Source organism: Amphiprion ocellaris, chromosome 9, assembly GCF_022539595.1.
Source record: "Amphiprion ocellaris isolate individual 3 ecotype Okinawa chromosome 9, ASM2253959v1, whole genome shotgun sequence".
NCBI lineage: Eukaryota > Metazoa > Chordata > Actinopteri > Pomacentridae > Amphiprion > Amphiprion ocellaris.
The window spans coordinates 2,314,521-2,342,447 of NC_072774.1; the positions used below are offsets into that span (position 1 = coordinate 2,314,521).

At 37.4% G+C, this 27,927-nt stretch overlaps 1 protein-coding gene and 1 long non-coding RNA gene across 2 annotated transcripts; one reads left to right on the top strand and one right to left on the bottom strand.

Moving 5' to 3' along the window:
• Nucleotides 1-2,073: 2,073 nt before the first annotated feature.
• Nucleotides 2,074-23,869, bottom strand: slc2a3b (solute carrier family 2 member 3b). Its single transcript, XM_035948411.2, has 12 exons — nt 23,700-23,869; nt 23,373-23,472; nt 23,203-23,275; nt 16,055-16,159; nt 12,500-12,660; nt 11,451-11,691; nt 10,183-10,345; nt 9,678-9,865; nt 8,337-8,441; nt 8,135-8,236; nt 7,855-8,058; nt 2,074-5,217 (listed from the first exon to the last, which is right to left on the bottom strand). The coding sequence occupies exons 3-12, from the start codon at nt 23,224-23,226 to the stop codon at nt 4,957-4,959; spliced, it is 1,554 nt and encodes a 517-aa protein (XP_035804304.2). The 5' UTR covers nt 23,227-23,275; nt 23,373-23,472; nt 23,700-23,869; the 3' UTR covers nt 2,074-4,956.
• Nucleotides 6,587-12,628, top strand: LOC129349664 (uncharacterized). The gene is made up of 3 exons (XR_008602759.1): nt 6,587-7,586; nt 7,833-11,708; nt 12,490-12,628. It is a non-coding gene; the product is annotated as an uncharacterized LOC129349664 (long non-coding RNA).
• Nucleotides 23,870-27,927: the final 4,058 nt, after the last annotated feature.

A 27,927-nucleotide genomic window follows, 5' to 3' on the forward strand; every position in this document is an offset into this window, starting at 1 on the left:
AAAAAAACACTTAAGAGGCAACTTTTCTATAATTATGATGACATTTTTTATCTTAAATAACCAACTGAAGCCCTTACATATAATCCTGACTACTGTGAGCTGTATGCAGAATGTAATTTATTTATGAGGCTCTAAGTAGGTTTTTATATGTTTACTTTACTTTACTACTATTTATAAACCTTCACTGCTGTTTCTATTGAGCCAGTTTTACTAAAACTGTGTAAGAAAAAATGCAATTAAATCCTAATTTTATGGAAAATAAATAAAAAATGAAAGCTGCAAGCATCGTTGAACAGGTCCTCGCATCCTTGCTGGTCACATTATATGTTACATAATTCAGAATGGCTGACTTCCTGTTGTGTTTTAGGTATGGTTGTCGATTGTATTTTTGGGCGTCTTGACGAGTTACATATGACTACCAAATTTCATAGCTGTAGGTGACATGGACTGGTCATAGAGCCTGTTTGAAATTTTCCAGGTGGCACTATTGAGCCATTTTGGCTCACACCTTTGCAAGTTCCATTAAATATCAAATTTTTCGCCGGTCTTGATGTGTGTGCAAATTTTCACACATTTTTGAGTGTTTTTAGGCCTTGAAAACTGCGATTCAAAAAATGGGATAAACAATTAAAGCTGCAAGCAGCGTTGGTCAGGTCCTCGCATTCTTGCTGGTCAGCAAATCCAAGCATGTCCACCAGATGGCGCTGCGACAGAGAGTGTATTCCTGCCTATGGCATTGTTGATGGCAACCTCTCAAAACTGTCCACCAGGTGGCGCTATCGCTGTGACTATTGGCCTATGTATGTTATCAGGGCCGGAGTCTGATCACACATGCAAAGACCAGATATACAGCACTTCCTGTTTCATGGCGAATTGTCGAAATTCCACCAGCCGCCATTTCCACACCTTCAGACTTTTGTGGAGCATTTTGAGAACTTTATTACTCATGCCTGGAGTACATCCTGGCCAAATTTCAGCTCTGTTGGGGTTACCCTGTTTGAGATTATCTCTGCTCTGTGGAAACACTGCCTGCAGTTAACCTGAACATTCTCTGAATTTTTCGTATATGACTGTTGGTCACAGCTGGGTCACTAATGGCTTCATAGCTGCAGCAGGGATCATAGAATTTTTAGTTTTTTACGGAATCTGATTTGAGCAAACGGTTAATTTTCTGCTAATTTTTAGATGAAAAGTAGAGTAAACTTATCTTGATGAAATATGATTTCAAGGTCAGGATTTGGTTAATTTTATAGATAGAAGCATCACAGATAATTAGTTTAAAACATTGAAAGTCAGATAATTCTTTCAGTTTTACAGTTTCCGACTGATAAATAGTTTAATTAAGGTGATTTTTAAAATATGCCTTTTGAAGGGTTCAGAGGGTTAAATATCATCAGTAAACCACATTCTGATCACTGATCAATGAGAGGCATTGATCGCATCCTTAATATTTTACTGTCGTTATCAGAACTTCTTATTTGTCTGCTAATATCTTTTACTTTCTGTATTTTAACCCTCGTGTTATCCTACAGGTCAAATTGACCCGTTTTAAAGTTTGAAAATGTGGAGAAATATATATTTTCACAGTGAAACTTCTGATGTCCACATTTTCAACATTTTTGGGAAACATTTTTGATGGACAAAAAGAAATGTTAAAAAATGTTTCTTTAAAAAAAATCTACCAAATCCAGCGAAATTCACTGGATTGGTACAAGATTTTTCTAGCCAAATTTTCAGACTTTTTTTAAAAATAGAACTTTAAGGGAAATTTTTAAGGAATTATTGGAATTTTTCTTCATGAAAGTTTTACATATTTTCAGAAATTTGGGGAATTTTTGGGATTTTTTTTCAGACAAGGAAACAATATTTTTGGTGCCCGTGAATGAAGACAACAGGAGGGTTAAATGAAGCATCTGTTCCTTTTTAAAAAAAGGATTTAAAAACAGAAAAACTTATATTTCTGCTCATGTCAGGTCAAATCTTTCGTTAAAACGCAGAAAACTTTGCTTCTTTTTAGCTTCTCAAAGCGAGACTCGCTCAGAGAGAATCAGAAAAAAAGAGAAAAGCAGCAACTGGATGTGACTTCTGTTTATTTACAACAACGAAATATACACAAAATAAAAGTGAATATTGTGAACATGCAGAGCAGCATCAGTGCATCAGACGGAGAATCAGAGGAATCAGAACAGATTTAACAGAAGAAACAACCAGAAAGCATCTCAACAAACCACATATTTACAGGAAACAACAGAATCCGTCATCAAAGTGCAAAAGCGAAGCAAAGCTCAGACATTCTCATCAGCCAGAAGAACATTTAGACAACATTAATGGAATGTTAAACAGCTGATATACACATCATTAGACACAAGAAGGACGTTTTTTAAACTCAAATAAATACAGATCATTTAGTGTTTTCAGCACCAGAAACCTCAGATACAGATGCTAGTTTACAGATTTAAAGGTGTTTTACTGGAGATGTTGAAGGAGCTTCAAGTACATGATGGATGGACAGATGTTCTAACAGCTGGAAGCTTCATGCAGCTTCACATTCCGCCTCCTGAGGTTTGACTCCAACTCTAATATTCTCTGTAAACAAAATAAAACTTGCAGTGAAATCCTAAAACTGAGGAGGTTAACTCGTGTTTCTATGGCAGCGTTAGACTCACACAGAATCATCTGCTTCTTTATCAGCACAAACTCACTTAGTTTTCTGTGAAAAACACTGAAAAAACTGCAGCAAATTACTTGAAAATCTCAATTTAGAAAGACTGGATCACTCCAGAATGATTGCAGGGGAGCGCATCTGCAAAGAAAATCAAAAATGATTGAGAAAAAGCTTTAAAAAAGGAATTTCGTTCACTTATAACTTTGTGCTGCTGATTTAATGGTCAGAATAACAACAGCTGCAGACAGAAAACCTATTTTTACTAAACATCTTTTTTGCAGCTGAGATATTTTCATGCAGTTGATTTTTTTCAGTCTCAGTTTTTCTACTGTTTCTGCTCATTTTAATAATATGCAAAATTTATTGTACGAGTAAAGCTGCATGATGTTGGAGCAAAATGATATTTAGTTCATTTTGTGTCTCATTTTTGTTGTTCTGTGTCCCATTTTTGTCATTTTGTGTCTCGTTTTGGCATTTTCTGTCTCATTTTTGTCATTTTCTGTCTTATTTTTGTCGTTTCCATCATCAGCAGTTTTCCTACAGAATGTGTAGAACAAAGCTATGTCCTCTCTTCTATTTTTCATATTTTCATCACATTGTCAGCCTTGATTGAATGTCTCCCTCTACCTCATATTATCAGTATCAGACTAATTCTTTGGACTGTTTTCCATCAGTCAGTTTGTCCTCTTGGTCAGCAGTAACAGCAGCTAAATATCTAGCTTCTACTGCTGAGAAAAAGATCACATTAGCATGGATTAGCAACCCTGTTACTGTGATTAGAGTAATTTCCAGCTTATTATTAATAATATGCAATATTAAGGACCCCAAACTGAAAATTTAGACACTGGAACAAACTGGCATTATTATATGTAGTTTTTCAGTAATATAGGTTGAATAAACACAGGAACTTTCAGCAGTAACAATGTAAATTTCCCCTGGAGTGGGGAGAAATAAAGAACTTTATCTTATCTTTATCTTATCTTTAGAAAGAACGAATCATTCCAGGATGATTGAAGTGGTTTTATAGGGGAGTGCATCAGCAGAGGAAATAAAAAAATTATTTAAAAAGAGCCTTTTCAGAGTTTCTCTCCTGCTCATGTGGAGCTACTCTTTAAAATAATCTCTGACGCCTCAAATCTGACTAAATAATGTTCTATCAGACTTCTCTTGATGGAAAGTAAGAACCGTGACAGTTTTGTTTTAGTACGAAGGAGCAGAAAAGCTGCAGCCGGATGTGTTCGAGTTCATTTTTCTTCTTAAATATTGAAGCTGAAATGACAAATCATGCAGACAGAACACAAACGCTGCAGAAACACAAACATCCTGAGGTTTCTACAGCATGACAATACTTTAAAAATGTTCTAAATACTGAAATATATTTGTTCTAAGTTTCTAAGTTTAGTGCTTTTTCCTGTTCCTGAATGTCAGAGATCCTCCATGTTGGTTCTTCTACCTCCATGTTGGTTCTGTTGCCTCCATGTTGGTTCTGTTGCCTCCATGTTGGTTCTGATGCCTCCATGTTGGTTCTTCTGTCTCCATGTTGGTTCTGATGCCTCCATGTTGGTTCTTCTACCTCCATGTTGGTTCTGTTGCCTCCATGTTGGTTCTGATGCCTCCATGTTGGTTCTTCTGTCTCCATGTTGGTTCTTCTACCTCCATGATGGTTCTTCTACCTCCATGTTGGTCCTGATGCCTCCATGTTGGTTCTTCTGTCTCCATGATGGTTCTTCTACCTCCATGTTGGTTCTTCTACCTCCATGTTGGTTCTGTTGCCTCCATGTTGGTTCTTCTACCTCCATGTTGGTTCTGTTGCCTCCATGTTGGTTCTTCTACCTCCATGATGGTTCTTCTACCTCCATGTTGGTTCTTCTGCTTCCATGATGGTTCTTCTACCTCCCTGTTCCCTGCAGCAGCTCACAGGGCAGTTATTCAGTCTTTTTGGGTCAAACTTTGAGCTCCAAAACCGGCTTTTCAGGCCTGACCTGATTCCATGAAAGCCCTAAATCCTGCAACCTTCCAGCAGTGAGGGGAGCTGAGGACCTGCAACTCAACACCAAACCCGTTCTGATCCTCTTACAGGGCAGAACCAGGAGCTGGACTGTCAGCAAACACTGTTGAAAGCAGATTACTGGGAATTCTGTCAATTCTTTAAGCATCTCTAAGTGGGGATCTTTTAATTTAAAAAAAGGCTTTTTAATTTTTAAAAACGGCTCCTAAGAACATAAATTAATAAACTCTCATTAGTAGACTGAGTCGTGCTTCCAGTGTTCCAGGTGTAGCTCTGAGGTTCTTCACTGTTTCTCTGGAGGCAGGTCCACCATGGGCAACCTCTCTGTGGGAGACATCGGCGCCGGTTCTTTGCCATCCGGTAGCGGAACCATCACCGATTCCGGCGCCGCAGACGGAGACGACTTCCCGGCGCTGGCGGCGAATCCCTGAGCGATGTCGTCGAAGGTCCTCCCTTTGGTCTCAGGAACCCTCAGGTAGGTGAAGATGAAGAAGAGAATGAGCAGGACCATGAAGATGAGGAAGACGTACGGACCGCAGAGTTCCTGAGAGGAAGAAGAACAAGAAGATATGTTCTTTATCACTTTCTTTTTCACTATTACACTTTACAGCTTCTATAGACTCCACAGTTTAGAGACTTTGGTGTGTCTCCATTTTCTTTTTTGTCTCTTTATGGGGCAATTTGTCTTCTTTCCATTGTCTTTGTTTTCTCATTTTGTGTCCCAGTTTTCTCATTTTGTGTCTTCTTTTGTTAGTTTTGTGTCTTGTTTTGTTCACTTTATATCTCTTCATGACAATTTTGTCTCTTTGTCGTCTTATTACGTCTTGTTTTTTGTTGTTTTCTGTCTCCTTTGTTTCATTTTGTGTCTCTTTCAGACAGTTTCATCTCCTGTCTATCATTTTGTGTTGTAATCACAGTTGTGTCTCTTTACGGTAATTTTGTGTCTTTGTTTTTTCTTGTTTTCTGTCTTGCTTGTATCATTTGGGGTTTTCTTTAGGTTGGTTTGTCTCTGTTCCATTGTTTTGCATCTCCTTTTTCTCATTTTGTGTCTTGTTTTTGTCATGTTCTGTCTTGTTTCATTTGTTTTCTGTCTCATTTGTTCATTCTATGTCAGTTTTGTCTTTTTTGTCATCATTTGGTGTCTCGTTTTTTCTTGTCTGTGTCTCTTTGTGACAGCTTTATGTCATTGTCGTTTTATTATGTCTTGTTTTTATTTTTTCTGTCTCACTTTGATTTCTCATCTTATTTTTTTCATTCTGTATCATTTTTCTCTCTTTATGTCTCCACATGTTTTAGATATTTAACTATTTACATTTTTGATTTGCATTTTTTTTTTATTCCCATCTGATCTCCTCTCTGCTCTGTGGAAACACTGCCTGCAGTTAACCTGAAAACTCTCAGAATTTTTCTTATGTGACTATTGGTCACAGCTGAGTCATTAATGACGTAATTGTTGCAGCAGGGATCATGAAATTTTTAGGTTTTGCAGAATCTGATTTGAGCAAACTGTTAATTTTAGTCAGATTTTTAAATAAGACATGTAGAATAAAATTATCTTGACGAAATATCAGGATTTCAAGGTCAAATTTGGTTCAATTTGTAGTTAGACGTTTGCAGATGAGTGAGTTAAAAATGGAAATCCAATAAATATTTCAGTTATTGTAGTTTCTGACTGATAAATAGTTTAATTGGGGTGATTTTTAAAATATAGCTTGCCCTATAATGTCAGTAAAGCAGGGGTCCTCAACCACCGGGCCCCGGACCGGTACCGGGCCGTGGATCATTTTGTACCGGGCCGCGAAGAATGAATAATCGTGATTAAAATATATATAAAAATATGTTTTTGCTTCCGGGTGTCTTATTTTGAAAGACAACCACTTCCGCCCTCGCCTAACTTCCGCGCTTGACTCTTTGGTGCGTATTTGTCCTGCGTTAGCAATGCAAGCTAGCCCTCGCAAAATGAGCCAGAAACAGAGTTCACTGGAGAGTTTCTTTGGAAAGAGTAAACGAGACAACAGAGGCAGCAGAAGGGTCACAGACTGCCTGCAAAACAAAGCTGCATTTAAAAGAAAATACCAAGATTCCTACCTGAGTTACGGGTTCATCGCAACAGGTGATTCACAAGCCCCACACCCACTCTGTGGAATATGCGGTGACAGACTTGCTAATGAAGCCATGAAACCATCAAAACTGCGCCGCCACACGGAAACAAAACACCCGGCATTGAAAGAAAAGCCCGTAGAATATTTTGAAAGAAAAAAACGGGAACATGAAGGACAGAAACAATTATTGAAGGCCACTACTTCACCAAATGTGTCCGCGCTGAAAGCATCATTCCTGGTCGCGGACGGCATTGCTAAAGCTAAGAAGCCCTTTACTATTGGGGAAGAATTCATTTGGCCTGCTACAAAGGACATTTGCTGCGAACTTTTCGGAGAGGCTCCAGTAAAAAAGGTCGAAAACATCCCCCTTTCGGCGAGCACCGTAACAAGAAGAATTAATGAAATAGCAGAGGACGTCGAGACTGGGGAAGGAATGGATCCGGAACCCATTTGTGAACAAGCCAGGGGAATCAACTTTAACCCTACAAGAAGAGGAACAACTAGTTGAGATTGCAAATGATGGTGGCCTTCAATCCATGTTTGGAACAACTTCAAATCTCTTTGCATTCTGGAGTAAAGTCAAAGCAGAACATCCTGACATTGCCACAAAAGCACTGAAAGTCCTGCTTCCATTTTCAACCTCTTATCTTTGTGAGGTGGGTTTTCTGCAGTGACAGCAACAAAAACAAGACTACGGAGTAGACTGGATATAAGGAATACAAGTCAAGTGTCATTGTCTCCCATCACCTCCAGATGGGACCGTCTAGTTGCAGGAAAACAAGCCCAGAGCTCCCACTGATTCTACATTTTGGTGAGTTGATGTTATAGTGTAATAGTTCATGAAAGTGCCTAATATAAAATGTAATTGTTGCATTCAGATTACATACTAAATATAATGATTAAGGTTTTTGTTATTGGAACCTTCATGCCCCTACCCGGTCTTTGAAAAAGTGTTTCTGCGTGAAACTGGTCCCTGGTACAAAAAAGGTTGGGGATCCCTGCAGTAAAGCACAGTTTAAACAACCCCTGAAAGTTTTGTGTTGAATTCTTCCTGTAGCGGTAAAACGTGAGATAATTACCTCCAGTTTGGGGAAGCCGAGCCCCACCAGGAAGTTGGCGGTCCAGTTGGAGCAGCCGGAGATGGCCATGGCGGCCGGCCGGGGCCCCTGGGAGAAGAGCTCGGCCACGATGAACCAGGGGATCGGACCCGGACCCATCTCGAAGCTGGCGACGAAGCCGAAGACGCCCACGATGGCCAGGTAGCTGAGGGACGGGGTGGCCTTCTGCTCACAAACAAGGAGTAAAAGTTAGAACAGGGCTTTTATTTTTAAGGAACGGTGCAACAGGAAGCCCACTCACCACCAGAGACAGGGAGATGGTCATGATGAGGGCGCAGATCGCCATCCCGGCCAGGCCGATCAGGTGCAGCGTTCTGCGTCCGGCCCGCTCAACCAGGAAGAGCTGCAGTCCGGACGATAAAACCGGTCAGAAAACGAAGATAAAACCGGTCAGAAAACGAAAATAAAACAGGATTAAAACTCCTGAAGAGTCCGAAACTCACAGAGACGACGGTGAACACGGTGTTCACGACTCCAGCACCGATGGTGGCGTAGATCGGCTGAGTGACGCCGGCAGCGTCGAAGATTCCAGTAGAGTAATAAAACACCTGAAGACAGAAGAAACAGGAGTTAATAATAATATTACTGTCCAGAAATATCATTCAGCTGCATCAGCTTAACCCTCCTGTCGTCCTGCAGGTCAAAACTGACCCGTTTTAAAGTTTGAAAATGTGGAAAAAAAAATGTATAGTGAAACTTCTGATGTCCACATTTTCAACATTTTTGGGAAATCTTTGAACATTTTTTGGTGGGAAAAAAATGTTAAGAATGTTTCTTAAGAACATTCACAAAAAAATCAACCAAATTCCGTTGGATTTTGGTTGATTTTTTTGTGAACGTTCTTAAAGAAAATATTAGAAGTTTTACTGATATATATGGAATCACTTTAGATATTTTTAGGATTTTTTTTTAAAGATTTTTACTCATTTTTTGAAAATATTTACAAGAATTTTCTTGCCAAATTTGGGGGATTTTTTTTTTTAAATAAAACTTTCAAGGGAAACTTTTAAGGAATTATTGGAATTTTCTTCCTGAAGGTTTTGCAAATTTTCAGAAATTTGGGAAATTTTTTTGCAGATTTTTTGGATTTTTTTCAGACAAGGAAACAATATTTTTTGCTGCCCGTAAATGAGGACAACAGGAGGGTTAATACATCTCAAATTAGGAGGTTACATGAAAGCAAAAATCTATTTTTGAGTGAAAAACTGCTATTTTTTAGTATGTCTGGCTTATGTTAAGACACCTAAGCTTGACAATCCTGGTAAAATAGAGCTTAAAATAAGTTTTCCCAGCTAATTTTTTCCAGTGTATATCTCTTTATGGTTAGCTGGACTCAGTTTATTTTCACTTTGGTTTGTTCAGTTTCTACTTGGGAGCCTGAATTTTTTTAACACCGTCTTTATAAAGTGTTTATTTCGCCGCTGGTCTCAGAGCTGCTAGGATGTTCTATTCCTTCCTGACTCTCCGTGGATTGGTTTTGCTCCACAGATTGAGGACCAGTTCTGGTTTATTCCTGCTGCTCATGTGGGTCACGACTGTCGAAGCGGAGTTCAGTCGATGCTGCAGCTTCTGGCCGGAGGCTGCAGCTGCTTCACTCCGGGTCAGACGCTGATGAATGTGGGCAGCGTGGTGACCTCATTAACCAAATATCTGTTAAACACCAGAGCCGTCTCCTCCGCCGACCCCCGGCGTTTGTTCCGGTCGATGGGCTCGGATCGTCACAAACGGCGGCATCGTCTCGGCCAGCGAACGCTCCTCTAGAGGTTGGGGCTGATTCTACTCACTGCGTTGATGCCCGACAGCTGCTGGGAGAGCTGCAGGATGATGGCGATGATGATGGGCTGCCGGTAGTTCTGAGACCTGAAGATCTCCAGGACGGTGACCTTCTTCTCCAGAGCCATCTTCATGCCTTCCTCCTTCATCTCCTGGATGTCGTCGTTCACGTCTTCAGAGCCGCGGAGTCGCACCAGAGCTGCAAAAACGAGAAGTTGTTTTTTTTTACTTTATGATCAACACGACAAAAGTTAGACAAAAAAAGGCAACAATATTACAAAAATGAGACACAAAATGACAACAATGAACAATCTAGTATTTTACTTTAGGATCCAAACAACTTGTCATGATCTAGAAATTATTTTAAATTTATAGTTTCACTAATTTACAATCTGCAGTTAATGTCTTCTCTGGAATTTTTATACTTTGAGGGCCAGATTGGACCCTCTGGAGGGCCGCTTTAGGCCCGCGGGCCTCATGTTGGACACCCCTGGTTTATTTAGAGGAAGAACGGACCTTTCCTGGCCTCCTCCTCCTGGTTGAGGACGATCAGCAGGTATCGAGGACTTTCAGGGCAGAAGGGCAGCATGATGCTCTGCAGGATGGCAGGAACGACGGTGAGGGCCAGGAGAAGAGGCCACAGCGAGTCGGAACCCAGCAGGAACTCCAGACCGAAGATCTGTACACAGAAAAACAGATTATTAACCAGCATCATCTCATTCTGATGCAGATCTGCAGCGTTGATCGTTCAGGACGTCTGATATTTTATCTCATTAACCTTCAGGTTTCATCTATAAAAGTTACACAAATAAAAAAAGCCATTAAAATATTTTACATTGGTATTATTTTCCACTTTAAATCACTATTGTTTAACCATTATCACTCCTGATCATAATAACCAAATAGTAATTCAGTTTCAGGATTTTTCTGCTTTAAATGGCAGTTTGTTTACAGTTAAAATAAACACCAAAAATGAAATATTTTCTATATAATTACTGTTTGATTAGATTTCTTTTTTCAGTGTCTGTTTTTTTTTTTTTTTTAAAGTCACTTTGTTTTCTGTAGGTCCAGAAATGTTTTTAATCAAAAAAACTGACATAAAAATTGTATCTGATTTTGGTGGAATATTATTTTTTTGTGTAGTTTCAGATTGTTTTAAAAGAAGAACTCCTTGCTTTTATCTTTAACTAGATTGTTCTTTTCAAAAACAGCCATAAAAATTCTACATTTTAATGTTGTTTTTCACTTTCAACAACTAATTTATTTGAAAGAAGATAAATCTTTATCATAATTATCAATAATGAATTCATTTTCATGATTTTAACGCTTTAAATACCAGTTTATTTACATGATGCCATGGTTGCTTGATTGCAAAAAAAGAACATTTTCCGCATCATAAAGGTTAAATGGATTTTTCTTTTTAAATATTTTATAACTGTCATGTGACACTAATTCTGTTGCTTTATTATTAGAATTATTGTTATATTAATTGCAAAAAAATGCAAAAAAGAGTGTTTTCCATATAATTAATGGTAAGTGGATTTGTTTTTTTAATGTTTGTGTTTAAAGTTCATTATTTTTTGCTCAGTTTCTGACATTTTTAAAAGTCACACTTTGGACTTTAAGGTTAAAATTGTGAAAACGGCCGTAAGAATCTTCTATATTTTTATTATTCTGCAGTTTAACTGAGTGAGACAGCAGATTTCTAGATGTGTGTGTGAGTTCCTGATGTCTGATCTCAGTATTTATCTTCAGTATTTATTTATTTAATGATCTTTCCGTACCTGAGCCACCAGGATGCCGATGACGACGCCCAGCTGGTGCAGCGTCCCGAAGGCTCCTCTGACGGCGGTGGGGGAAATCTCTCCGACGTACATCGGCGTCAGACCGGTGCACAAACCGCAGAAGACGCCGATGACCAGCCGGCCGACGATCACCATCTCAAAGGACTGACTGAGGGTGGAGAGTCCCATCAGACCTCCTCCCACCAGAGCCAGGATGTTGGAGAGCAGCATGGACTTCCTCCTGGAGACCAGAACAAAGTTAGAAAACCTGAGTCTGATTTCTCAATAATTCTACAAGCTGCAGCTTTAAAATGACTGTTTTAGCTCAACATTTTAGAACTGTTTACTGTCATTTTAACCATTTTCCAAGTTTTGTTAATGTGCAGATAATATGAAGGTACAGAAATATAATAAAAACTACCCAAAACGCCAAATGTCCACATCAAAAATCTACATTTCTATCAATCATATTTCATTCTTTTAAATGTTTGACCATAAAAATAGACAGTTTTGCTGCATTTAAATCAGCAAAACTATCATTATTTAACAGATATTTGCTGGTTTTTGAAAGATAAAATATGTATAATAAGGATTTTAAAATTGTAAATTATTCTTTTGACTGTTATTTTACAGATTTTACAAATTTTGTTAAATTACAGATAACTAATGAAATCGCAGAAAAATTAACTATTATTTTTCTTGTTTAACATAAATAATTTAAAAAAGTAAATAATGTCTACTTGTGTATTTTTATAAATAGCAACTTGTTCTTTTACAATGTTTGACCATAAAATTACACAGTTTTACTTTATTTAAATCAGATAAATATTATTAGATAACAGATATTTGTCATTAAATGTCTGGTTTTATTCAAATATCAGTCCGGATTATAAAATTATACTTGAAGTGTTGAAACGAGTCCATGTTTAAGAGTTTTAAAGGAACTAATCGAACTAAAGTTTCAGTCCGGTTCAGTAGAAGTAAGAGCTTCTTGTTGATTTTCTGTCTGATCTCTGGACTGAACCTGGTTCTCCTCCAGAACGTCCCACCTGCCGAACGTGTTGACCATGGTCCCCACTGAGAACGATCCGATCATCCCTCCCACGCTGAAGATGGCCACGGCGAAGCTCCACACCATGGTGTTGGTTCCAGGACTGAAGGGTTCCCCATAGCGCTCCATGGAGACGTTCTGGAAGAACCCACGCAGCTTCTGGAGAACCACAACGACAAAACAAAACACGTCAGGAACCACCTGCGGTCTGGAGCTGGAGGTACTACTACTAATAATACTACTGATACTAATACTGCTACTGATACTAATACTACTACTACTACTGATACTAATACTGCTACTATTACTACTACTAATACTACTACTACTGATACTAATACTACTACTATTACTACTACTGATACTACTACTACTACTGATACTAATACTGCTACTATTACTACTACTAATACTACTGCTACTATTACTACTACTACTACTAATACTACTACTACTGATACTAATACTGCTACTAATACTGCTAATACTGCTACTAATACTGCTAATACTACTACTACTACTACTAATACTGTTACTACTGATACTACTACTACTACTACTACTACTATTATTATTGTATACTACTACTACTACTGATACTACTACTAATACTACTACTAATACTGCTACTACTACTAATAATAATAATACTACTACTACTAATACTACTGCTAGTACTACTACTGTTACTACTGATACTACTACTACTATTATTATTGTATACTACTACTACTAATACTGCTACTACTACTACTACTAATACTGCTACTACTACTACTGATACTACTGATACTAATACTACTACTAATACTACTAATACTACTACTACTTCTACTATTAATACTGTTACTACTACTACTACTACTACTACTACTACTACTACTACTACTACTACTATTACAACTACTACTGCTACTACTGTGCAGTACTACTCCTGTAGTATGTGCAGTACTACTCCTGTAGTATGAGCAGTACTACTCATGTATACTACCTAATATGTGCAGTACTACTCCTGTATACTATAATATGTGCAGTACTACTCCTGTACACTATAGTATGTGTAGTACTACTCCTGTATACTATACAATATGCAGTACTACTCCTGTATACTATAGTATATGCAGTACTACTCCTGTATACTATAGTATGAGCAGTACTACTCATGTATATTACCTAATATGTGCAGTACTACTCCTGTATACTTTAGTATGAGCAGTACTATTCCTGTATACTATAAGATTTGCAGTACTACTCCTGTATACTTTAGTATGAGCAGTACTACTCCTGTATACTAAAGAATTTGCAGTACTACTCATGTATACTACATAATATGTGCAGTACTACTCCTGTATACTATAGAATGTGCAGTACTACTCCTGTATACTTTAGTATGTGCAGTACTACTCCTGTATACTTTAGTATGTGCAGTACTACTCCTGTATACTTTAGTATGAGCAGTACTACTCCTGTATACTATAGTATGAGCAGTACTACTCCTGTATACTATAGAATTTGCAGTACTGCTCAGGTACACTATAGTATTTGTAGTACTTTCTCAGGGTATTTATTCTTAAGCCTTTATTATACAAAGTGCTGTTTCATAATGTGTACTTTTTTATTTGTAGTTTTATTTTATTTAGAGTGTATATTAGTATTTCTTTTATTCTTAAGCAGTTCTTATTTCCTCCACATGGGGGCAGTGCAGCTTCTCTGATGACTGTAAGAGAAGAAGAACAGCAGAAACCTGCTGGTTCAGGTCAGAATATTTCAGAATAAACACATAAACGTGTCTTTAAACGTATTAATGATGAACTGATTCATCGTCTAACTAATGAGTTTGAGTCCAAAATTTAAATTACAGATTTTAGCAACATCATGACGACTAATCAGAGTTTATTCCAGATTCCTGTAACGTCATTCTGACCACAGAGTTTATCAGAATAAGCCACAGCATCGTGTGGATCAGACGTTAGGAGCAGAAAGATCTCATCAGGAGGAGTTTGAGGAGAACCAGAGCTTCGTTCTTCAGGAATCTGCAGCGTCAGAGCTCTGGTTCTACAGAATAAATGTTCTCTAATCACATTCTGAGGAAGCAGAACTCCAGTCTGAGATTCTACAGCTTCTTTCTGACCTCTTCAAACCTCATTTAAGAACAGAAGAACTGAATGATAACAATCTGGAACTGTTGGTCTGTTGGTCACTGGAGAATCAGTAGCCGGAGGAGGAAGTTTTATGTAAAGTTTGAAGTGATTATGATTTTAAAAGCTCAGACTTGGTTCATTTTCATACTTTAACCAAACATCACATATGATATGTTCACTGGAAACTTGGAAATCTGACTATTCTGTGTGTTTTCAGAGTTTCTGTCTGATAAATGGGGGCATTTTGGGGATTTTTTTAAAAAGGAAAACATGATTATTGTGAAGTGATTTTAAGCTCAGATTTGGTTCATTTTCCTGATTGAACCAAATGTCACAGGTGAGTAGTTCAGAGACTGTAGGAAAACTGAACTTTTAATGATTTCTTTTCTGCTTTTACAGTTTCTGGATCATAAATGGTGTGATTTTAGTGATTTGTTTGTAAAAGAAAACATGTTTTCTTTAAAAGTGTCACAATTTTAGGGTCATTTTTCACAACAGAACTTCGTATCTACACGATGCGTTCAAGGACCAACTGACAAAAATAGAAAATTGGATATTTTTTCTTCTGTTTATTCAGTTTCTGCCTGATAAATGGTGTGATTTTGGCAATTTTTTGGAAAAGAAACACGTTTTCTTTAAAAATGTCGCAATTTTAACATCATTTTTCACAACAAACTTGCATCTACACATGATGCGTTCAAGGACTAGTTGAAAAAAGTTGAAAATCTGATTATTTTTCTACTGTTTAGTCAGTTTCTGGATAATAAATGGTGTGATTTTGGTGACTTTTTGTAACTGAAAACATGTTTTCTCTATAAATGTCAGGATTTTATGCTCAGATTTGGATAATTCTGGTGATTTTTTTCTGTTTACTCATTTCCTGGATGATAACTGAGTCATTTTGGTGACGTTTTGCCGCTAGCTGGTTGGAAAGACATGTTTTCTGTTTCAAAAGTCATGATTTCAGTCTTAAATTTGTTTCATCTTCACACTTGAAACAAACATCACATGTGATATGTTCACTGGAAGGTTAAGAATCTGCTTATTCTTCGTGTTTTCATGGTTTTTGGCTGATAAATGATCGTTTTAATTATCACTATCAATTAATTTTGGTGACTTTTGTAGCAGAAAACATGCCTTTCAAACCCACTGGTGGAGCAACTTTAACTAATGTAGAGCAACTTTAACAATATAGAGCAACTTTAATTCATATAGAGCAACTTTAACTCATTTTAGAGCAACTTTAGCTAATTTTAGAGCAACTTTAACTCCTTTAGAGCAACTTTAACTAACTTCTGTTACAAAAGTCAATTTCAATCTTAAATTTGGTTCATTTTCACTCTTGAACCAAACATCACACATGATATCTTCTTGTAAATCTGATTACTGGGTGATGTTTCCTTCACACACACCTGTTCAGGTGCATTGATGACGCCGGTGTTGTATCCGAACTGCAGCGATCCGATGACGGCCGTGGAGACGCAGAAGAGAAGGTAGAGCGTCACCTTCTTCTTGGGCTGTTGGGGACAGAGACAGGAGTTTAGGGGTCGGTACAGCCAGTTCCTGCCTCCACAAGGCTCCCGTTGTTGCTCCGACTCTCATCATTAAAACACAATGAGCCTTTTTTCTGCTGCTGCTGTGGAGCCGAAGTGTTACGACACAAGCAGACGGAGGCATTTCACATAAGGAGCTAAAGGGAAGCAGTTTACTCCCGCTGCTCTCAGAATTAAAGCGCTCTGGGCTCACCTGACGTTAATCCCTCTGCAGAATGTAAAGGTGTCCAGCCGAGCAGAGGTAAAGGAGAGGGAGGTTTAAAGGTTTTCTGTGCATGTGGTCTTTTAATGTGGGCTAGGAAGGCTGTAATGAATATCTGAGGTTGTTATTTTGGAGAGATGGAGGTCGATCAGTCAATCAAGTGCCATGCCATTCAGCGATATATTCCAGGATCTCTTTCCTCATGATGTGTCCAAAAAATGCTGCTTGCCGTTTCTTAATTTCTTTCAGTAGCGTATCATTTGTGTTTAGTAATTTTAAAACGTCTTTATTGTTTATTCTGTCCATATAAGACATACGTAGCCTGTAAAACCACATCTCTGCTGCAGGGATTTTGTTTAGCATTTTATTATTTATGTTCCCAGTAAATTGTCATTATTTTTTCACTTTCATAAATGCTGTTCTTGCCATTGCTGCTCCACATCTCATATCCGTTTCACACCTCCCACCTGACGTCATCAACCAAAATCCAGCGAAATTCATTGGATTTTGGTTGATTTTTATGTGAATGTTCTTAAAGAAAATATTAGAAGTTTTACTGATATATATGGAATCACTTCAGATATTTTTAGGATTTTTTGGAAGTTTTTTTACTCATTTTTTGAAAATATTTACAAGAATTTTCTTGCCAAATTTGGGGGATTTTTTTTTAAATAAAACTTTTAAGGAATTATTGGAATTTTCTTCCTGAAGGTTTTGCAAATTTTCAGAAATTTGTGGAATTTTTTTGCTGAATTTTTGGATTTTTTTCAGACAAGGATTATTTTATTTTTATATATATATATATATATATATATATATATATATATATATATATATATATATATATTTTTTATTTTATTTTATTTTTTATTTTTTTTTGGTGCCTGTAAATGAAGACAACAGGAAGGTTAAATCCCAACTCAGAACCTTCCCGTTTGAAATGGCTTTTCATACCTAGTGGCATGGTGACATTTTATTACTTTTATTTCTTTTAGATGTTGTATTTTAGTGCTGTTTTATTGCTGTTTGTTGTATATTTTACGAGCTGCACAGTGGCGTGGTGGTTAGCACTACTGCCTTGCAGCTAGAAGATCCCTGGTTTGCATCCTGGAGGATCTTTCTGCATGGAGTTAGCATGTTCTCCCTGTACATGCGTGGGTTTCCTCCCACAGTCCAAAAACATGCTGAGCTTAATTGATTATTCTAAATTTGCCTGTAGGTGTGAATGTGATTGTTTGTCCTGCTTTAAGTTACTGTAGTGTTTTTAAGTTATTTTCTTGTTTTTCACTGTGAAGCCCTTTGGGATGTTGTAAAGGGCTATAGAAATAAACTTTGATTGATTGATTGAAGATCACTCTGCGTTACATCACACTGCATCACGGCATTTGACCAATCAGCAGAGGCCTGGAACAGATCAAACTTTCTCTTTTCTCTGCAGGTGGAAAAAGACTGAATTGCGGCTCAGTCCTCTTCCATATTTGCCATCGAAACGTCAAAACTAGCAATGGTTATTTGACAAACACACACATTTTATGGTTGAGTAGTTGTGCTAAGTGATGATATATACATGTCTTGGAATGTTTTGGTTTTTTTTTTTTTTTTTTTACCACTAACGGGCAAAGAAGCATATATGGTAACTTCACTGACCTTGAATTTCAACACGAAAATCAAAATCCAATAACACTCCAGGGTTGAAATTTAGAATTTCAATGAGGACTGCTCCTGATTTTGGTGCTTTATTCTTTGTTTTATTTATTTGTTGACACTCTGAATTGTATCTCAGTCCCACTATGACTGTATTATGTATACTATGGTCAAGAAAGTTAAAAAAAAACACACACAAAAACCATGTTCTGTGCAGCCAGACGAGGAAAACCCCATCAGAGTTTCACTTTGACTCCAGAACCGACGTCTCCTTTGAACCTGTAAGAACGACTCAAACATCCAAACGGCCTCATTAATGAGCGAAAATCCAGTTTAATCCAGCAGTTTTCAAAATCTGCTGCTGCTGTTTCAACACTTTCATCAGATGAAATAATTTGTTGTTCAGCTGCTGCTTCACTGCTCGTTAACCCTGGACTGATTAATCACCATGAAAGAGCAGAAACGAGCCGTCCGTTCTTTCATCCTCCCTTATTTTAAAGTCACCAGAACCCAGCGCTCCTCACAAAAATGTGTTTTTGCTGCATTATTTTCCTCCCCTTGGCTGATTATTGGGTTATCGGGACGCAGCACTCGGCTCAGAGTGAAACAGAACCAAGGAGGAAGTGAGGAGTTTCTGAAATAATGATAAGGGAGAATATTTTTAGAACAGTCAGAGCTGATAGTTTAATCAGACAGAAACATGATGAACTAAAATAGAATGAGTAGCAACCAATAATGTCATAAGTTATTATGTTATTGGTTGGTTATTAAAGGTCTGGCATTAAAAAATCTGTTGAAAATGTAGCAGCCGATCATGTAATAATACAAAATACATAAATAGGACTGCATTTCTTCTCTTCTACATCAGAGAGTCTAGAACTAGGCAGAAGATGAAGTTCTATTAGTATTAAGAAGCAGTAAAACAGCTATTTTTTTTAGATAGCAGTACTGCTCCTGTACATTATAGTATGTATAGTATTAAAGGTGCTCTATATTAGTGAAAGTTGCTCTAATGGATTTAAAGTCACTCTACATTAGCTAAAGTTGCTCTATATTAAGTTAAAGTTGCTCTATATTAATGAAAGTTGCTCTAAAATGAGTTCAAGTTGCTCTAATATGACTCAAAGTTGCTCTATATTAGTTAAAGTTGCTCTATATTAGTTAAAGTTGCTCTTTATTAAAGTTGCTCTATAATATTTAAAGTTGCTCTAAAATGAGTTAAAGTTGCTCTAAATTATTTGAAGTTGCTCTAAAATGAGTTCAAGTTGCTTTAAAATTATTTAAAATTGCTTTAAAATGAGTTAAAGTTGCTTTATATATCTGACCCCAAACTCTTAAACAGCAGTTGTTACATTTTCAAAGGATTTTTTAAAATGACTTTTAATGCTAGGCCATAATAACCAACCATTAATGTAATAACTTATTACATTTTTGTATTTCTTACATTTAAAATGGCCAAACTTATGACATTATTGGCAGGTTTTATGTTACTACAAGAAACACAACCTGCAGCTTCACAGAGTCGTGAATTTACTGTGAATTTATGGCACAAATCCCCAACAGAGGTGATTAAAAAGACAAATACTGCAAACACAGGCTGAATTGTATAATATTATCCCACCATCGTGCTGATTTATGTCAACCTGTGGTGTTTCTGAGCTGCTGTGGATCAGCTGAGCAGAGCGGATGTGTTCAGGCGTCAGGTTGTGAAACAGAAATGTGATTTTAATCTCCAGGATCTGCTGCTGTTGACTCAGATTGAGGATAAATGTTGCTCTAACTGGAGGGAGTGTCCGGCTGAGTAAGAATGAATCCTGCAGCGTGACTCGGTGTTGCATCGACACGTTGAAGCTGCACAGACTCGCTCTTATTGTGCTGCATCCTCAGCCTCAGGGCCTCATTGTGCTTGTGTTGCATCGTTTAGGTTAACGTCTGATTCCTCAATAGGACACATTTCACAGGCGGTTCACGGTTGCACAACTCAGCGAGACGTATCAGGATATAAAGACGAGTCTGGAAATAATAAAACCACTGAAGACTCTCTGAATGTTTCCCTGTTGGTCACAGCTGAGAACCAGGAGGAAGGAAGATTTAGCTTTTTACAGAATCTGCTGCAAAATCTCAAGTCATGATTAAATATCAGGATTTGAAGCTCACACGACTGTTGGAAAACTGAAACTTTAAAGATTTTTTTCAGTTTTTACAGTTTCCTGCCAATAAATGGAGCCATTCTGGTGATTTTAGTCACAATTTTAGGCTTAAATTTGGTTCATTTTCACTCAAAATTTGAATTTTGAAGCTCACGGTTTGAATTTCTTGACTTTGATAGTTTTTAAATTTGAATTTCATCATTAGAATCTGACTTTCTTAGCTTAAATAATTGTTTAAAAAAAAAAAACAAAAAAAACATTTTAATCCCTCGACTTCAGTAACTTAAATAAAAATGTAGACTTAAATTTTAATTATTTTTTATTCATAATTAGATAATTTCTTGACCTAAATAATTGGAAAAATAAATAAATAAGTCAGTAAGTTATATAAGTTATTAATAATAATAATAATAATAATAATAATAATAATAATAATAATAATAATAATAATAATAATAATAATAATAATAATAGTAATAGTAATAATAATAATAATAGTAATAATAATAATAATCTGAGAGTTTGAACTTCAGTTTGAAGTTGCATTTTTTTGGCAGATTGAACTTGAATGTCTTGACTTATAAAATCTTAATACAATTTTTTTATTAGAATTTGAATTTCTTGACTTGTAAACATTCTAATAAAAATCTCAAAGTGACTCTCATAGTTTGAATTTCTCAACTTGAATAATTGCAATAAAAATCTGAATCTCATATGTAGAATTTGAAGACTGAAACTGAATAAACTTGATGCTGAATGTGATGTTTTGAAACTGAATTCAGTTTCTCTGGATTTGTATTTGATCCTCAGTGAAGATTAAACTCTGTACTCAGTTTTCACAGTTCAGATTCAGATTCTTCAGGTTTCAGATTCACACATCTGAGTCTTGAAGGAAAGCCAGTTGAGTGCAGATCAACAGAGCTGCAGTCTGCAGCTTCTAAACATGGACACCATGTTTTCATTTACATAAATGCTTCAAATTCTGTTTCTGAGCTTCCGTCTTGGACTATGCATATTTAAATGCACATTAATCTGCATGCAGCACGTCATAAATGAGTTAAACTCAAGTCAAAAATGACTTGAAATTTGTACGAATTGCTCAAATTTGGCTAAAAGCACTCGTGTTCAAAATGAGTCAAAAATGCTCAAATTGACTTGGAATTTGACCAAAATACAGTAAAAAGTGTTAGAAAACAGTTGAATTTAGTCCTAAATTACATTAAAAATTGCCCAAAAACACTTGAAACTTGTCCAAAATACTCTAAAAGTGTAGAAAATGTGTCCATTCATGTAGCTACACTTGACTGCTACCTGCTTTTCTTAAACTTCCACATTCATGTCGTGTTGCAACTGTTCTCCTCGTTTCAGACGATGTCAAAACCTGATGTAACCTGCATGAAGATGAAGCAACTGCAAGAGACGTTTTATTCTCATATGACGCTGTTTAAATGCCTTCATCTGCCTGCAGCGTGTCCTAAATGAGTTAAACTCTGTCAGAAATGACTTAAAACTGTCCAAAAGGTCTCACACGTGTCCAAAATGAGTTTAAAATGCCCAGAATGACTTGAAACTTGTCCAAACTGACTGTAAATGTTTCCATTCATGCAGCTTTACTCGAATGACGCCTGTCTTTTCTTAACCTTCTACATTCATGTCTTGTTGCAACTGTTCTCTACATTTCAGACGATGTCAAAACCTGATGTAACCTGAAGATGAAGCAACTGCAGATGTTTTATTCTGATGCAAGCCTGTTTAAATGCATTCCTGCAACGTGTCCTAAATTAGTTAAACTGTCAAAAATGACTTGAAATTTATTCAAAAGACTCAAATTTGGCCAAAATAAGTTATCAATAACCCAAAATGACTTGAAATTTGTCTAAAATGACTAAAAATGTCCAAATAATTGTCCAAAATTAGTTTAAAACAGCTCAAAATGACATAAAACCTGTATTAAATGAGTTTAAAATGCTCAAAATGACTTGAAAGTTGTCCAAAACTAGCTAAAAACTGTCCAAAATGACAACCGGTGATGTTTTATTCTCATGTGAGACTGTTTAAATGCATTAATCTGCCTGCAACGTGTCCTAAATGAATTAAAACTCTGACAAACATGACTTGAAACCCGTCCAAAAGTTCTCACATAAAGTGAGTTATAAACAACCTAAATCAGCTTGAAACTTGTCTAAAACACTCTAAAGTGTCCACTCTTGCAGCTTTGTTCAATGGACACCTGTCATTTCTTAAACTTCTTCATTCATGTCGTCTTGCAACTGTTCTCCTCGTTTCAGACGATGACTTGATGTAACCTGAAGGTGAAGCAACTACAGGCGATGTTTTATTCTTATGCAAGGCTGTTTAAATGCATTTATCTCCCTGCAACGTGTCCGAAATGAGTTAAACTCTGTTAACAAAGATTTGAAATGTGTCCCGAAGATCTCACATGAGTCCTAAATGAGTTCAAAACAGTTCAAGATGACATAAAGCTTGTCTTAAATTAGTTTCAAATGCCCCAAATGACTGAAACTGACACCTGTCTGTTCTTAAACTATCTTGCAACTGTTCTCTACGTTTCAGATGATGTCCAAACCTACAGAAACCTGCATGAAGATGAAGCAACTGTAGACGTTTTGCTCAACACAAACCACAGAGAAGTTTAGCTCAGAGGCAGCAGATGAGTTCAGCTGATTGTAAAACGTTGAAACTCGCTGCTCGCTCTGCTGTTTCCGCCCTCTAACATGTCACTTCTCCTGATCTGTCCCTCATCCCACCTCTCCAGGAACAGAGTCAAGTCTAAACCTGCCACCGACAGTCAGTCCCACTCCACTGCCTGAGTCATGTCCTGAACTGTTCCTTCATCCTCAGTGGAAAAATACAGGAACCTGCAGGAGGTGAGATCTGTCAGAGAGAAGCTCCTCTGGAACAGAACTAACGCTGTTTGAAGAGTGAAACTGGTTCTGAGAGGAGGAAACGAGTCGAACAACAACAGATTGAGGAGCAGAGGAAGTGTTTACCTTGTCGTCCTCCAGCTGCTGCATCCTGCTCAGGAGATACCAGAAGAACAAGAAGAAACTTTAAATCTTCAACCTGAAAGCAAGCAGGAAGCGCGTTATTAATACACGTCCAGAACACTGAGGGTTATTAAAGTTTAAAAGGATCCTGAATGATGGACTGAAGCTCACACCTGTGAAGCTGTGAAGGTCTGATCTCTCTGAGGCTCCTTCAGCTCTGAGTCCAGTCGACGCCCAGACAGACAGTAAAGCAGCAAACTCCTCCTCCTCCCGCTGCTCCAAATATGAAATTATAACAGAAAAGTGACGTAACTTCATCTGATCTAATTAAATTACAGCCGCTTTGCTTCTTTTTATGAATGCAGAGAGCAGAAGGTTGATAAAAGCTCAGTGCGCAGCAGCAGGTGGACGTTTGGAGAACTTTTACGCAGCACATCCGGAACTCTGCCCCTCACAGACACGTTCCCATCAAAGCTGTAATAATCTGAAATAAAAGTTACCTTAATGCGGAGTCGGTTCAGCCTCGGTGCGTCCAGTTAACGGTCTGATCCGGATCTGAGATCAGCGGCGCGTTAATGAAGAAAAAAAACCCGGACGCGTTGAGCTGTTCGCTGTTACTCATTGAAGCATCTCCGTGCGTGAAAGTTTCCCACCCGGCAGAGGCGCTTCGGTTCCACGCGTGTCTCTACGTGAAGTCAGCTTCCGACTCGGCAGTTAAGGGAAAAGTTAAGGGAGACTTAACTTAAAGAGTTTAAACTACATAAGTTGTGCTTCAAAGACTGTTCTTGATCTGGATCTGGTCTAAAGTGGTGCAGAAGCCAAAAAAAGAAGTGAAATCTCCAGAATTGAAGTCTCACGATGTGAAAGTTAAGATTAAAAGTTCCGAAGTGTCTTCAATAGTTTCACATCATCAATGTGGCTCAGATTATTTTCACAAATAGAAAATAAAAACAAAATGTGTCTAAATAAGTTCAAATTTGAGCAGAATTAGTTAAAAACTGTCCAAAATGTCTTGAAATGTGCCCAAAATAAGTTAATTCTGTTGAAAATAATTTTAAACATGTCCTAAATGAGTTAAAACAGAACAAAAGATCTTGAAATGTGCCCAAAATAAATCAAAATTGTTCAAAATTACTTTAAATGTTTAAAAATAATTCAAAATGTGTGCAAAATTAGTTAAAAACTGTCCACATGTCTTGAATTGTGCCCAAAATAAGTTCATTCTGTTCAAAATGACTTTAAACGTGTCCTAAATTAGTTTGACAGAACAAAATATCTAAAAACAAGTCCAAAATGAGTCCTAATCTGTCTAAAATAACTTGAAACTTTTGCAAAATTAGTTAAAAACTGTCCAAAATATCTTGAAACTTGCCCTAAATCTCCCATAAAGGCTTTTAAGGGACTTTGAGATTGTTTCCAAGGATTCAAATCTGTCCTAAATGAGTTTGAGCTTTAAAAAAATCATACAAAAATGACCTAACTTTACCCAAAGTATCTCTGACCTTGCATAAAATTATTTAAAACTATTCAAAACGATTAGAGATAGAGATAAAATCTGTCTAAAATAAGTTTTAAACTGCCCAAAATGTCTTTAAACATGCCCAAAATAAATGAAAACTGTTCAAAATGAGGTTAAACGTGTCCTAAATGCATTAAAATAGAACAAAATATCTAAAAACCCGTCCAAAATGAGTGATAATCTTTCTAAAATAACTTAAAACTTGTTACAATTTTGATAAATTGTCCAAAATGTCTTGAAATGTGCCCAAAATAAGTTAATTCTGATCAGAATGACTTCAAACGTGTCCAGACAGCATTAATGGTTCACCTAAAACTGCTTGGAGAAACAGAGAACGTGTTTAAGTTTCCCTTAACTTCCCCCTTAACTACAAACCAGACTGAACCAGACTTCCGGGTCGTGCGTAATGACGCGCCGCCTCTCCACCGGAGCGCCGGCGGAGAACAAACGGAGCCGGTGAAAGGAGGCTTTGTGCGGCCGCTGCCGGCCGGCGGAGGCCCACCGGGGGCGGAGAACAAAAGGCCGGAGTGGCCGCAGCTGCCACACAAAGCTCGGTCACGCAGGAATCATGAGACCGGCTCAGTGGGAGGCAAACAAACCGGAGAGCTGCTAATCTCAATGTGGTACAAATCTCTGCAAATTCTCCACAAAAATGTGAGACTTTAAAGCCACTTGGTGGTCTGACAGGTTCCTTTAATTTACACTTTTATTAGATTTTACTGACAGCACAGGATTTAGAATATTAAAATATAACATACAGTCTGGACTGGAGGTTAATAAACACATTCAGATGCATTTTGATAAAGTTAAACACTGTCCAAGCTCACTACAGATGGCCAGAATACTCATTTTGCACTCTCTATTATTTTCTATATGTGTAAATATCTATCTAATTTATTATTTTTTTAAGTTATGTTATTATTCTCTTTTCCTTATTCCTAAAGTGACACCAACAGCCGAAACCAAATCCCTTGTATGTTGTTTGGCCGTCAAAGCTGATTCTGATTCTGAAAATGATTCAAAAATAGTTTCAACGTGACTTTAAACATGTCCAAAATCACTCACTGTTCAAAACTAGCTGAAAAAAATGGACAAAATCTCCCAACTTTGCCCAAAGTACCTTTGATCCTTGCATTAAAGTATTTAAAACTATTTAAAACGATCAGAAATTTGCTATAAAAATACACTTAAAGTGTCCAAAATGACTTTAAATGAGTTAAAAACAGACCAAAATATCTTAAAATACATCCAAAATGAGTCATAATGTGTCTAAAATAACTTAAAACTTGTGCAGAATTAGTTAAAAACTGTCCAAAATGTCTTGAATCTTGTCCTAAACGCCTCATAAATGGTCTAAAAGGACGTTTTTTTTAAATGGACAAAATGACCCAACTTTGCCCAGAGTACACTATATTGCCAAAAGTATTGGCTCACCCATCCAAATAATCAGAACCAGGTGTTCCAATCACTTCCATGTCCACAGGTGTATAAAATCCAGCACCTAGGCTGCAGACTGCTTTTACAAACATTTGTGAAAGAATGGCTCGCTCTCAGGAGCTCAGTGAATTCCAGCGTGGAACTGTGATAGGATGCCACCTGTGCAACAAATCCAGTCGTGACATTTCCTGGCTCCTAAATATTCCACAGTCAACTGTCAGCTGTATTATAAGAAAGTGGAAGTGTGTGGGAACGACAGCAACTCAGCCACCAAGTGGTAGGACACGTAAACTGATGGATGCTGAGGAGCATAGTGCCAAGAGGTGGCCAACTTTCTGCAGAGTCAATCGCTACAGACCTTCAAACTTCATGTGGCCTTCAGATTAGCTCCAGAACAGTGCTTCAGCAGAGAGCTTCATGGAATGGGTTTCCATGGCCCAGCAGCTGCATCCAAGCCATACATCACCAAGTGCAATGCAAAGCGTGGGATGCAGTGGTGTAAAGCAGCCACCACTGGACTCTAGAGCAGTGGAGACGCCTTCTCTGGAGTGACCAATCACGCTTCTCCATCTGGCAATCTGATGGACCAGTCTGGGTTTGGTGGTTGCCAGGAGAACCATACTTGTCAGACTGCATTGTGCCAAGTGTAAAGTTTGGTGGAGGGGGGATTATGGTGTGGGCTTGTTTTTCAGGAGCTGGGCTTGGCCCCTTAGTTCCAGTGAAAGGAACTCTGAATGCTTCAGCATACCAAGACATTTTGGACAATTCCATGCTCCAACTTTGTGGGAACAGTTTGGAGCTGGTCCTTCCTCTTCCAACATGACTGTGCACCAGTGCACAAAGCAAGGTCCATAAAGACATGGATGACAGAGTCTGGTGTGGATGAACTTGACTGACCTGCACAGAGTCCTGACCTCAACCCCATAGAACACCTTTGGGATGAATTAGAGTGGAAACTGAGAGCCAGACCTTCTGGTCCAACATCAGTGTGTGACCTCACAAATGTGCTTCTGGAAGAATGGTCAAAAAATCCCATAAACACACTCCTAAACCTTGTGGACAGCCTTCCCAGAAGAGTTGAAGCTGTTCTAGCTGCAAAGGGTGGACCCACGTCATATTGAACCCTATGGATTAGGAATGGGATGTCACTTATGTTCATATGCCAGTCAAGGCAGGTGAGCCAATACTTTTGGCAATACAGTGTAACTTTGATCCTTGCATAAAAATGTTTAAAACTATTCAAAACCATCAAAAATGTGTCAAAATGTACACTAGAAATGTCCAAAATTACTTGAAACTTGTGCAAATAGAGTTAAAATCTGTTTAAAATAAGTTAGAAACTGTCCAAAGTGTCTTGAAATGTGCCCAAAATAAATCAAAATTGTTGAAAATGACTGTAAATGTTTAAAAATAACTCAAAAGTTGTGCAAAATTAGTTAAAATTATTTAAAACTATGCAAAAACACCAAAAATATGCTACAATGTACATTAAAAGTGTCCAACTTAAAATGTGTCCAAAGTGAGTTAAAATCTGTCAAACATAAGTTTAAAAACTGTCCAGAATGTCTTGAAACGTGCCCAAAAACAGTTACAACTGTTCAAAATGACTTTAAATGTTTGAAAATAACTCAAAACTTGTGCAAAATTAGTTAAAAACTATTTTAAACTATTTAAAACTAATCATGTTTAAAGAAAACATTTTAATGTGACGTTCAAATAAAGATATTTAAGATATATAAACCAGCTTTCAAAATTTTTTAAAAGATCTTAAC

Excerpts from the sequence above, each read along its gene's own strand:
- slc2a3b (XM_035948411.2), bottom strand. The coding sequence starts at position 23,226 with ATGCAGCAGCTGGAGGACGACAAG. Across the intron at positions 16,160-23,202 it reads AGCAGCTGGAGGACGACAAG|CCCAAGAAGAAGGTGACGCT; the intron begins GTAAACACTTCC and ends TGTCCCCAACAG. Across the intron at positions 8,059-8,134 it reads CCATCTCCCTGTCTCTGGTG|AAGGCCACCCCGTCCCTCAG; the intron begins GTGAGTGGGCTT and ends GTTTGTGAGCAG.